Raw genomic sequence first — 14,201 nt, 5'->3', positions numbered from 1 at the left:
AGAGGAACATGGCTGTCGAAATGAACCGAGGGACTTATTTCAGAAGATCAAACTCCTTACCAGAGAATTTAAACCTCAAACGTGGTCTGTAATAGATAAGGAAGGTAATTTAAAGACCGATACTGATGACATATTGGAAACATGGCGAAACTACTGTGGCGAGCTATATAAAAATAACGAGGTATCAGAAGAAAATCAGTGGCCTTCTGAATACCCTAGAGAACCTACTGTCTTACTCGCTGAAGTTAAAGATGCAATTAAATCACTAAAGAGAAATAAATCCCCAGGCATTGATTCAATACCATGTGAAATACTACAGTTACTAGGTGACAAAGGGTTACATATCATCCATTCTATCTGTGTCGCTGTTTGGAGTTCAGGAAAATGGCCATCTGATTGGTGTACCTCAATTTATATCCCACTACACAAAAAAGGAACTACTACCAGATGTGAAAACTACCGCACACTGTCACTAATAACACATGCTAGTAAAATCTTGTTGCATATAATCAAAAACAGACTAAAAACATATCTACATTACCAAATACCTCAGGAACAAGCGGGGTTTGTAAAGGGTAAAGGTACAAGGGAACAAATCCTGAACCTGAGACAATTCATTGAAAAGTCTAGAGAATTTCAAGTACCTTCGTTAGATATGCTTCGTTGACTACCAAAAGGCATTTGATTGTGTAAGCTGGATAAATCTGTGGTAAATTTTAATAGAAATGGGAGCACCAATGCACCTGGTGACACTTATTAAAAATCTGTACCAGTTTAATATAGCGGCAGTACGACTAGAAGTTCTCAAACCAATTCAAGACCGAGAGAGGTGTCAGACAAAGATGCGTGTTGTCACCTGACTTATTTAACATTTATGGTGAACATGTCATGAGGATGGTTTTAGAAGGATGGGCCGGTGGAGTAACAGTAGCTGGTAGGAAAATCTCCAATATAAAATTTGCTGATGACACTACACTTATAGCAGCAAATGAGCAAGAAATGTTTGATCTTCTGCGAAGAGTTGAATACGAAAGCAATAAAGTTGGTCTGAAAATCAATAAAGCTAAGACAAAAATAATGGTGGTCGACAGATTTAACACTATTCAACTGACTAACATATTACAGGAATACCAGATAGTAAACACCTTTGTCTATCTCAGGTCTAGTATAACTTACGATGGTAACTGTGAAGCAGAAGTTCGGAGACGTATTGGTATGGAAAAAAATGCGATGAGTCGCATAACTAAAGTTTGGAAAGACAGATCTATCTCTCAAAATATCAAGATGAGACTGGTGAATGCCCTTGTATTCTCAATATTTCTATACGGAGCAGAGACTTGGACTCTTCGCGCATGCGAGTGCCAAAAAGTTGATGGCTTTGAGATGTGGTGCTGGAGAAGAATGCTGCGCATACTTTGGACAGCTCATAGGACAAACGTTTCCATTCTAAACCAACTCAATATTAAAAAAAGGCTGTCCACAATATGTCTGCAACGAATTCTGCAATTCTTTGGTCACGTGGTTCGCAGAGGTGACGACAGTTTGGAGAGATTAATTGTTTCTGGAAACGTTCCAGGGAGGAGATCAAGAGGACGATCACCAACTAGATGGTCTGACCAAATAAAGCATTCAGCTGGAAATTCATTCTGCGAAGCTCTTAGAACAGCTGAAGATAGAGACCAATGGAGAAACATTGTTAGGAATATTGGAAGAAATCACGATCCTCAGTAATGGGGAAACGATAGGAGAGAGAGAATCGCCAACCAATTATACATCTTTAAGTATAAGCCATTTTAATGTGCAAATACCCGTCAGGAAATACATAATTTTCTAAGTTCAATGTATAATAATCACAGAGATACGTTTTTTTTTTCTGTCACTTCTAACTCTAATGCGTAAGAGAGAATTCGATATTCTGTAACGCACTGAAAAAAGAGTTGGGGATGATCTGTAAATAAATTTTAAATATAATAAAATTATTCATGTTTCAGTTTGGTTGGTTCGCACATCCACTCGTATTTGGCTCCTATCCACAAGAAATGGAAAAAACAGTTTCTAATAGAAGTGATGCCCAGGGATATTCAAAATCCCGTCATACTGGGTTTACAGAAGAAGAATCGGCATATATTAAAGGTACAGTGGACTACTTTGGCATTAACTATTACACGTCTGTGCTGATTTCCCATTATGACGATTTACACCAAAACGAGTCAGGTTGGGCAGCTGACTCTCAAGTCATTCAGTACCAGCCACCCGATTGGGAGGATACAGTAGTCAATATGTTTAAAGTAAGTATATTGTTATATATTTTTATACAGTATTGGAAATCCTTATCCTATTTTCGGAACATAGGAACTTTCTTGCAGTAAGTTAGAACCTCGCGACGTTTCATATTTAATTCATTTGTTCTACTTCACTGAACTGAGGTGTCCCATCGAATTGCATCGTTTGTGCGATAGCTAGCGGTAAAGGGATTACAGTCGAACAAATGAATTAATTTTAAAACATTGCAACATTATATTGAAATTTACACTGGTTAATCAGTATCAGTTACACAGAGATCTCAGTTTGGTGCAGTCGAACAGATGAATTAAATATGAAACATCGCGAAGTTAGGCCGGCGACAGGAGACTGGGTCGACAGACACACATGGAGACATACGGAACCGTGGGGCGCAAGACGCTATAAACCGGACATTATTTATGTAGAAATAAGAAAAAATAAGATGCAGGTAGATAATTAAAAACTACATATTATTATGAAGTGGTCCAGAATGTTTTTCTTTAAATCGCATTTCTCACCCATACATTCTTTTTTCCATACATTTGTTCTTCCTACTTGCTTCTTCTTCTATTGATCCTTTTTCTATAAATAACATTAAACTGTTACTATTTTTTCATTATTTCTGGTTTTATGTTGTTTTTTCTTGCCTAGCGATTCAAGACGTCTTTTCAGTTTTCCCATTCAACGTTTATATAGAGTTTTGTAAATTATTTCCTATTACATCAATGTGGTATAAATTCCCACGTTGGGCCCCCATTTGTAACAAAAAATTGAACGGGCATGAACTTATCCTCACTAGCTTGATATCACCATCATCATCAACCCGTACTCCTCCACTGCTGGACATAGGTCTCCCTCAGCTCTTTTCATCTTTCTCTGTTTTGTGCGGCTTGCATCCAGTTGCCGACAATACGCTTCAGATCGTCAGCCCATCTGGTTGGTGGTCGTCCTCTGCTCCGTAGTGCTTCTTCTCGTGGTCTTAACTCGACAATACGTTTTGTCCATCGGTTGTCTGACAATCTGGCGACGTGTCCTGCCCAATTCCACTTGAGTGACTCGATTCTTTCGACGGCGTCCGTTGTTTTTGTTCTACGACGTATTTCTTCGTTTGGGATTCGATCCCTCAGGGAGACATCCAACATCTGGCGCTCCATAGCCCTCTGAGTTATGCGAATCTTGTTCACTACCTTTTTTGTGAATGTTAATGTTTCCGCTCCCTAAGTGAGTACAGGCAATACACACTGGTCAAAGATATTCCTTTTCAGGCATATGGGTAAGTCCGATTTAAATACATAGCTCAGTTTATCAAACGCTGCCCAGGCTAATCCTATGCGACGTGGGAGCTCGCACGTCTGGTTATCTCTCCCAACCGAATTTCATGTCCCAAGTACTTATAAGATACAGTCTGCTCAATATCCATTCCATCAACAACAATATTACGATTTAACACCAGATTAGTCATTATTTGCGTCTTGTTGATATTAATCTTTAGTCCGACCTCTAAGGAAGCCTGATATAACTTGTTCAACATTATTATTGCATCATCCATACGATCGGTTATAAGGACGATGTCATCTGCGAATCTCAAATGACTGAGCTTCTCTCCATTTATATTGATACCATATTCGTTCAGATCTGCCTTCTTAAAAGTGTGTTCTAAAAGGGTTGTGAACAGCTTTGGTGAGATGGTGTCTCCTTGCCGTACTCCTCGCTGCATACAGAATTTATTAGTTTGTTGATCAGAGAGTCTTACGCTAGCTGTTGCATTGTGGTAGATATGTTTTATCATGTTAGGGTAGCGATTGTCTATTCGGCATTCTGTCAATGCTTTTAATATTTTCTGTGGATTTATGGTATCGAACGCTTTCACGTAGTCCACGAATATCAGTGCCAATGATTTGTTGTATTCCGCCGACTTCTCTATCATGTTTTTATTACCAGTAAGTGGTCGTTAGTGCTATATCCGGATCTAAACCCAGCTTGTTCTCTAGGCTGATAGATAGTCTAACTTAGCCTCCAGTCCTTTTTTGATAATTTTTGTGAAAACTTTATACAGGGTGTCCAGAAACTCTACCGACAAACGAAGACAGGAGATTCTTCAGATAATTTTAAGATAATTTAACCCAATTCACTTAGTCCGAAAAGGCTTCCTAAGGTAGCTAGAGCTCTTTGAAGATGGCGTCTTGTAATTAGTTTTTCTTAAATACCTCCAGAACGCTTCTATTTAGAAAAACAAAAATTGGTACGCATATTTATCTACAAGATATAAATCTAATCCATCCATTGCAAATTTCTAGTACCTAACATAGGCGACCGTTTTGGGTAGGGCAACGGATATTTTATCGCATAACTTTTTTATCTTTAACTTTTATGCATTTCTGACACTGGATTATGAAATTTTGAAGTATTTTAGTACTAAAAGATACTCTTGTTTTAAATCGGTAGAACACACCGTTTTCTAGAAAAATCGATTTTAAAAATTTTTCGCTTTTTAAATAAAAAAAAATTTCAAAAAAAAACTGTTTGGAAAGACGAAAACTGGTACATTTATTTATATTCCAGAGATAAATCGATTTCATTAATTGCGAATTTCTATTACTGGTCATAGGCGTCCGTTTTGGGTAGGTCAACAGTTATTTTATAGCATAACTTTTTTGTCTTGAATTTTTGAGCATTTTTGACACTAGATTATTAAATTATGAGGTATTCGAGTACTAAAAGTTACTCTTACTTTATGTTGGTAAAATACTTCGATTTTTGTTGAAAAGTTCTTTCAATTTTTTTTCAAATTCCAAAAACGAAAAACTTTCAAATCGATTTTTCTAGAAAAGGTGTGTCCTACCAACTTAAAACAAGAGAACCTTTTAGTACTAGAATACCTCACAATTTAATATTCCTGTGTCAAAAATGCATAAAAGTTAAGGACAAAAAAGTTATGCGATGAAATACCCGTTTCTCTACCCAAAGCGGACGCCTATGACCGGTACTAGAAATTTGCAATGGATGGAATCGATTCATCTCTGAAAAGTAAATAGGCATACCAATTTTCGTTTTTCTAAATAGAAGCGTTCTGGAGGTATTTAAGAAAAACCAATTTCATGGCGCCATCTTCAAAGAGCTCTAGCTCCCTTAAGAAGCATTTTCGGACTAGGTGAATTGAGTTAAATTGTCTTAAAATTATCTGAGGAATTTCCTGTCTTCGTTTGTCGGTAGAGTTTCTGGACACCCTGTATATGTGTGATAGCAGACTGATAGAACGGTAGTTTTTTATATCTGTTATGCTTGATATAGATAATATTAATGTATTAAACTAGAAAAAGCAAAGAATATTTCCTAAAAAGTTCTTATTTCAGGTTTACCCACATGGTATCTACAAACTTGTAAAATGGGTCTCGAAAACTTACAACAACATACCAATAATTATTACTGAAAATGGATATCCAGATGACGGATCAACATTAGACGATAACAAGCGGATTAGTTATATTAAGGTAATAAGTTTTCTTTCATGGTACATAAATGTAACTTATAGTTTGAACTTGTAGCGCCATCTTAGTAAGTTGAGAGATGCGTTGGATGAAGGGGTTAATCTAATTGGTTACACTTACTGGAGTTTTATGGACAACTTTGAATGGTTGAGTGGTTATTCGTAAGTTAATTAAATATATTTTTAAAGGGATATTTGATAGAAACACGGCTAATACATTTATGTTATGACTGTATACATATTATTATCTTATATTTTTTAGAGTAAAGTTTGGAGTCATTGCCGTCGACTTTAACAGTCCCAACAGGACCAGAACACCAAGAAAATCTGCTAAGTATCTCAAAAACGTATACGCCACTAGATGCATTATGGAGGACAATTCTCAATGTTCTGATTAATTGCAACTTTTGTTTATTATATGGTTATTACCTATTTTATTTATAAATATATAAAATTAAAATATTTTCCTGTTATTTTGTTTTTTCATGACACTATTACCTATTTTTTGCTTTGTTTTTTGACCTTTAGCCACGTTATTAGAGCGAGTAATGTCTACCTTGTGTTGAGCAAATGTCTTGTTACTTAGTCACTTTACTATCTTTAAAAAGAGACGTATATTGTATCCGAACGTATTTGGTACCTACCTCATGTTACTATTAACTTGGTACCTACTTAAAATCGGTAACAACGTGTGAGTTGGTTACGAGCTAACTGCACAACAACAAAATATAAACATCTATAACTTATAACAAAATAAAAAAATTATTAAACAGAATTTATGAAAGAGAAATGTATGTTTTATTTTCGGTTCAGAGATGATCAATTATCCGCTTCCATACGTTTCGGTCTCCCCCGACCTCATCAGAGGGACTACGTAAGCAGCTCTGAATCAAAATAAAACCAACCTTTCCAATTGAGCAGAATTATAAAAATAATTCGCGTTTTGGACGCTGCTGCGGCATCTAATATTCAAATGGGAAGTTCCACATTTCCACATCTTAATCTGAAATCTCTCGTAGTAGTATCGAAAGTAAATCTGAAACCTCCCGTAGAAACAATTTCTGGATACATCCCTAATCTTTGCCTTTTAAAATTTATAAAGCAAGCAGACGAAGGACAAGAAAGACGACAGGGACTCTACAATATGCAGTCACATTCTCCATTCATCTAAGAACAAATTCCACCGAAAGTTGGTTAGTCAACTGAGAAAATAAACGACAGCTTATAAAAATTTATACAAGACATTTACATCTACACGAAGCATCAAAATTAACGCACCACCTTAAAAATGGGACATTTTTGATGTCTCGTATTTCCTAAACCTGTTGTCCTATTTAAGTGATTTTTTTAGTATATTATAGCTTAATTCTTCAAGAATATCGATGTAATAATATTATCGCTAAAGAAGTAAGTGTCATTGTATACCGGGTGTAACAATGATAGTGTGTTTTTTTCCTTAAAGTTTGGAACACCCTGTGGAATATTCTAGCGTATATAAAATATTGAAATTAAAACTCAAATGTAGCCTTAGACTTTCTTAATATTTTGCTTTTTAATTCATTTACTTACGTTGGATAATAAAATGTTAGGTACTTTAACAACTAGCAATATTATTCATCAATACAGGGTGTTTCTAAATAAGGGCGACAAACTTTAAGGGGTAATTCTGCATGAAAAAATAATTACCGTTTGCTTTATAAAGATATGTCCACAAATGCTTTGTTTCCGAGATACGGGATGTTATTTTTTTACAAACTGACGATTTATTTATTGCTCTAAAACTGGTTGAGATATGCAAATGAAATTTGGTAAGTTTAAGAGGTAGTTATTGCGCATTTTTTGCTATATAATTAAGAATTTTATATTCACAATTGGCGTGCATACATCTATAAACATTTTAGATACATCCCGTATGCACGCCAATGGTGAATATAAAAGTCTTAATTGTACGTCAAAAATTGCGCAATAACTACTTCTTGAAACCTACCAAACTTCATTTGAATATCTCAACCGGTTTAAGAGCAATCGTCAGTTTGTAAGAAAAAATTCAACATCCCGTATCTCGGAAACGAAGCATTTGTAAACATATGTTTATAAAGCAAACGGTCACTAATTTTTCATGCAGAATTACCTCTTAAAGTTTGTCGCACTTATTTAGAAACACCCTGTATTGATGAATGACATGGCTAGTTGTTAAAGTACCTAACTTTTTATCATCCCACATAAGCGAATGAATCAAAAAGCAAAATATTAAGAAAGCCTAAGGCTATAGTTGAGTTTTAATTTCAATATTTTTTATACGCTAGAATATTTCACAGATTGTTCCAAGCTTTGAGGAAAACACACACTATCATTGTTACACCCGGTATACAATGACACTTACCTGTTTAGCAATAATACTATTACATCGATATTCTTGTAGAATAAATCTATAATACACTAGAAAAAATAATTAAAATCGCACAACAGGTGAGGAAATACGAGATATCAAAAATGTCCCATTTTTAAGATGGTGTCAAATAATAAAAAAATAAAAAATAAAAATAAATAATAGAGAGTCCTCAATATACAAGAATAGCAATACACAAGATGAAAAATATGGAAATGAGGAAGTTATACCAAAGAGAGACAGATAAAATACTGGAACAGTATGAAAACAATGAGGAAATATGGAATATGGAAGAGAGATGGAAAAAATTAAGAGACACGTTACGGAACACTGCAAAACAAGTATGTGGAATAAGAAAGAATGGTAATAATAATAAAAGAACTGGATGGTGGAATAAGGAAATAAAGCAAGCTGTAAAAAGGAAGAAAGAAATGTGGAAGCGATACATAAACACAAATCAAGAGCAAGACAGAGACGAATACAGAAGACAGAGAAATATAGTGAAAGAACTAGTAAAAGATGCGAAGAAAAAGAGCTGGAAGGAATTCGGTGAAGAATTAAACGAAGGTTTTGGGAATAACAATAAACAGTTTGGAATAAAATAAGAAGCATGAAAGGAACAAAAAGGAAACAAATAAGAGGAATTAGAAATGAGCGAAATGAATTGAAAACAAACATACAAGACATACTAACCATATGGAATAAGCACTATAAAGAAAAATTCGAGGCAAGTAACCAACAAGATGAGGAGAGAGGACAGCAGGCAAGAGAAGTGGATAGGGACAATCGAGTAGACGAAATTCATATCAAAGATATTGAAGAAGGATTGGCAAGAATAAAGATTGGAAAAGCGGGAGGTGCCGATGACATAGATCCGGAGATGATGAAGTACGTGGGAGAACGAGGCAAGTTTTGGCTGCTGGAAATAATGAGGGAAGCATGGAGAACAGAAAAGATACCGGAAGACTGGGAAGAAAATTTATTGATACTAATACACAAGAAAGGAGATGAAGCGGAATGTGATAACTATAGGGCTATATGCTTATCATCAGTGGCATATAAAGTCTACACCGGGATAATAGAAAGGAAGCTCAGGAAAGAACTGGAAGGAAAACTAGAAGAAGAACAAGCGGCTTTTAGGAAGGAAAGAGGAACAACAGATAATATATACCTACTGAGAAATATAATTGAAAGGAAAAACGAAATAGGAGAAGACTTATATGTTACGTTTATAGATATTAAAGCTGCTTTTGATTCTATAAATAGAGAAGTAATATGGTCAGTAATGGAAGATCTGCAAATCCGGCAAAAGATAGTAAGCGTGGTAAAAAGTACGTATAGAAACGTACTTGCTAAAGTACAAATAAATGGAAACAGATCGCCAATAATAAACCTAAGGAGAGGAATAAAACAAGGGGACAGTCTCAGCCCAGTTTTGTTTATATTAGTAATGGATAGAGTAATGAAGAGCGCTAAAAGAAGGTCAAGGCAATTACAGTCAATAATAGGGTACAGGAATTTAGTACCAGTGAGAATGGAGGGATTACTATATGCAGATGACTTAGTAATAATAGCAGACAATAAAGAGAAAATGCAAAAATTAATCAATATATGGGTGGAGGAAATAGAAAATTTGAAAATGAAGGTAAATGTAAAGAAAACGAAGACCATGATAGTAACCCAAAAGAAAAGGGAAGAAATAAACCAAACGATATTTAGGTGCAAAAACGAAATACTAGAAACAGTCTCGACGTTTGAATACCTTGGAGTAATAATATCAGAGGATGGAAAGATAGATCAAGAAATCTCATACAGAGCGAAAAAAGCAAATAAGATCTACTATGCACTAAATAAAACAATATTTGGAAAGGAAGAAATAGATAAAGAAATAAAACTGTAGGTATACAATGCAATCTCTGTGCCAACTTTAATGTATGCAAGTGAGACATGGGTAAAGAATGCAAAAATAGACAGTACAATAAACGCAGCGGAGATGAAGCAGCTAAGAAAAATAGCAGGAAAAACGAAATTAGACAGAATAAGAAATGAAGATATTAGACAAATACTGAAACAGGAATCGATAATAACCAAGATACAAAAAAGAAAATTAAAATGGTATGGACACATTAACAGAATGGACCAGGGAAGACTACCAAAGCAGGTGATGGAATCGAAAAGATATGGTAAAAGAAGGAAAGGAAGGCCAAGGAAGAGATGGATCGATCAGATTATAGAAATTGGACAGGAAAAAGGAAAAACACATCAACAAATGAAAGAGTTAGCAAAGGACCGCAAGAAATGGAAGAGATGGATAGAAGATGAATAAAACCTCCGACGCCCCTGGGGGGCATAAGGAGTTTCGAGAAAGAAGAGAAGAAGAATATTTCACAGATTGTTCCAAACTTTGAGGAAAACACACACTATCATTGTTACACCCGGTATACAATGACACTTACCTGTTTAGCAACAATATTATTACATCAATATTCTTGTAGAATAAATCTATAATACACTAAAAAAAAATAACTAAAATCGCATAACAGGTTTAGGAAATACGAGATATCAAAAATGTCGCATTTTTAAGGTGGTGCGTTAATTTTGATGTTTAGTGTATTTATTCGAGCTTTTCAGAGGCCAAAACTTTATAATATTTTTTGTCTTACTTTTCTATTTTAGAAGGTACCACAGCTATTTCTCAGTCGGAATTATTTTTATATTATTAGTTGGTTTGATTTAGATGAGCATGAGACATGACAGTTCAAATAAAACACTAGATAACTATAGAGAATATAATGTCAACAAAATTTTAAGTCCCTTTTTACATACAAATATTAATTTTGATTTCAATAGTTTATAAGAACAAAAGTAAGTAATTAATTAAAAAAATAAACCAGAACCAGCTGTTTCCTTCACATAAATATAAAAATCATTGTATTTTAGTCCCCTTTTTAGACCCCTTAACCCAATCTAAATTGTACCTTGTTCTTTCTTGTTTTCTCCCATAAAATAAAATAAAATCTATTACCGTCCTTATTTCCTTCAATAAAAAAAATCATTTGCCTGGATAAACACACTGCAATCTTCCTTAAATTTTGTCAAAATGTCACGTCAAATATCGAACTTCTAAATAAATCTGCCAAATTTATTATTTCCAATATACTGAATAAATGTAAATCTGGTAAATAAATGTACTTCTATTACTTCTTTAAACAGGATCGATAAATACATACAATTTTGTACTACCGGAACACCCTAGCAAAAGAAAAAGAAAATAAAAATAACTGAACTAACTTCTTAAAACTGAGAACCAATAAACTGAACAAAAATGAGTTCAGCTTACCTTTAACATACAAAAGGGTCTATTACACGACTCTCAGCCTGGCCATCAATAAACATCGAATTAATCTCTAGAGGATTTTCCAAGACAAATCTTTACGTGCCCCAAATTTCCAGCACACCAACGGATACCTCAATAAGAGAATTCCCAGTACATCCCACCAAAGGATTGAAAAAGTACCATTTCAATTAAAAAAACTGGGAATCCAAATCGCCGACCAGGCTTCAAGTGCTTTCTCAAAAATGTTTATTGAAAAGAATGAACGTTGTTGATTTTCTAACAAGGCGTTCAAAACAAAAAAACTCTACAACAAAAATCTTCTCTCACTGACTCACACAAAAAGCATATACATCCAAACATACAAATTATACATCCTCCAAGGACAAAATAATCGTTTATAAACAACCAAAACTCAACAAACGTTACTACTAAATTTTCAACCGTAATAAAGGTCGGTTATTTGTCGAAAAACTAATTGAATTTTTTCAACCATCTCATCATTTAATTCGTCTTTATATATTTTTCTTATATTGAATCGAATTTTATACAAATCTGCAACTAAATTTATTTTTATCGAAATACAGAAAAGCTTCGAGTTCATCTTTGTTATTCTAAAGAACCTAATTTATTTTTATGAACGTCATTCGATTTTTGCAGTACATTGAAGACAATTGCTTCGTTATTTTTAGGCTGTTTAAGCTGCAAGAATGAACGAATTTTAAAAAAGCAAATACAAAGGAATATACAAGGAGATTGTAATAGTAGACTTATAAAAAAGTTTGTATAATAGACAAAGCAGCTTAAAAAATATTATAATCACTACAATTTAATATAATTAGCAAGGTCCTAAAACAATTTTTTTGTTGCATGTTTAATTTAGTACAAAGGGCCCCATTCACGTTGAGATCGACATCGATACATGTCGCAAGTATCAGTATCGCGATACAAATCTCATAGCGTATTTGGCTGTCTCAGTATAAGCGGTAACTGATTTTTTATCGAAAATGATATTTTTGTATTTCTAGGTAGAACAGGGTATTTAGTACATATTTACAAAGTCTTTTAGTTGTAGAAGCAAAATATTTTAACTAAAATTTCAATTTTGTTAGCGGTATCTACACTTTTCAATTAAAATACTAAGCCATTTGGGGGCAAATGTTAAATACTATGGCGTTTTGACGGTATCTGCTACAGTTGCCGTCCATATACTTTAGCATATTGCACTTGCTGCTAAAATACTTTCAAAATCGCCATTTAGAAACCGCCAAATCGCCTTAGTATTCGGCCTAACTTTACATGGTTAGATTATTGTATAAGTTAAAAGAATTTTGTTAGTAAAAGAAATAATTAGCGGGGATGGTAAGAACTTTTCGAGATTATTATATCTCTTGAAATTTATTTTCATTTTTGTTTATAGTATTTCAAGAATTAACTAATTATGTTGTCCTAACTAAACAATATGACTCTGCGCCAAGTGGATGATTTATATCTTGAATTGGCGGTAAGAGATTTTCATATTTCTTTTTTTTTTAATTAGGGTTTAAAAACTTAATAATATATCCACACGCTGTCTACAAACATTTTTAGAAAAAGTGACTTAAAATATTTTATGTTTATTTAGAAAATCGAGTAGAGTCGAGTAAGAGTTGTGAAACACGAGGTATATATGTAATATATAGGTACAATATTATAGAAAGATAACAATTTATTGTAAAGCAATTACAAGAGGTAGAAAAAAATATGTTCAGCCTGTACAGGCGCAAGGTTTGTTTCATACTTAAAGGTTTCTGTAATTAACCCTTTGTTGGTCGTACATGGGATTAGTACTCCCATTGATTGCATTTTTTTTTTTGTTTAAATACAAGATATTATCATTGTTTAACTAGACAATGTCTAGTTATACAATGCTATTATAGATACGGGATTGTAGATTTGGGATATACTTACTTAATCTTTTGAGAATCCTTTACCTAAATTTTATACAAAAATGCTGGTTTTATTTCTTTATAAAATTTCTAAGAATGCGTCAGGTACCTGGATAATGATACAACAATTTGTTTGAATGTTTTAAAAATCTTATATATCCCATAATTAGGTACTCTTTCGGTATAAAAGACAATGTGATCATATTTTAATCATAACATATAACTAGTTTGTACAATACAACTAATAAAATATTAAAATTTGCCCTAATTACTGTAAGTAATGGTATTTTACCGAATATAATATTGTGTAATGCCCAATATTATAACAATGCATAATAATATTGGGGTCGGTGTCGGCGATCATAAAAATCTTAAAGCTCTATAAAAACAGGTCGTAAAAAAATTGGAAAAAAATATAATAGCTGAGAAAGTGAAAAGTACGGTTTAAATTCACAGTTGAAGAATTCTTTAAAACGCTTAACAGCAGCAGATGTTTGAAATATTTGATAACAATCTGAACAGGTTCTGACAGTTTCTGGCCAAATTTTTAGACGCACTATAAAAGATTTTATAAAAAATATTAATTCTGAGGTAATACCATTTTAATACTAAATAGGTTTTTTGTATGTACCAGACACAAGGTATGTTGTTTGGTTGTATATTTAATTGTCTATATTGAATCAAAAATAGAACATCATTATTAATGAAATAAAAAGTATTTATTGACTCTTGAAAGAAAACAGAGATAACGACAACTAAATATTGTCAATTTGTTGTTGA

At 33.6% G+C, this 14,201-nt stretch overlaps 1 protein-coding gene and 1 long non-coding RNA gene across 2 annotated transcripts in view; one reads left to right on the top strand and one right to left on the bottom strand.

The window, feature by feature from the left end:
• LOC114328482 (myrosinase 1-like) overlaps window positions 1–6,243 on the top strand; it is a 43,596-nt gene extending 37,353 nt beyond the window's left edge. Inside the window, exons 6-9 of the mRNA XM_028277338.2 lie at window positions 1,992–2,288; window positions 5,637–5,774; window positions 5,829–5,932; window positions 6,033–6,243. Of these exons, the coding sequence (XP_028133139.1) occupies window positions 1,992–2,288; window positions 5,637–5,774; window positions 5,829–5,932; window positions 6,033–6,168 (675 nt within the window). The 3' untranslated portion in view covers window positions 6,169–6,243. The remainder of the gene's footprint in view (window positions 1–1,991; window positions 2,289–5,636; window positions 5,775–5,828; window positions 5,933–6,032) is intronic.
• A 4,691-nt stretch (window positions 6,244–10,934) lies between these two features.
• On the bottom strand, window positions 10,935–11,939 carry LOC126879495 (uncharacterized). Its single transcript, XR_007696072.1, has 2 exons — window positions 11,500–11,939; window positions 10,935–11,411 (listed from the first exon to the last, which is right to left on the bottom strand). It is a non-coding gene; the product is annotated as an uncharacterized LOC126879495 (long non-coding RNA).
• Between the last annotated feature and the right edge of the window lie 2,262 nt (window positions 11,940–14,201).

The sequence above is a fragment of the Diabrotica virgifera genome, chromosome 2 (assembly GCF_917563875.1).
Source record: "Diabrotica virgifera virgifera chromosome 2, PGI_DIABVI_V3a".
NCBI classification, from domain to species: Eukaryota; Metazoa; Arthropoda; class Insecta; order Coleoptera; family Chrysomelidae; genus Diabrotica; species Diabrotica virgifera.
This window is presented reverse-complemented; position numbering and strand designations above follow the sequence as displayed.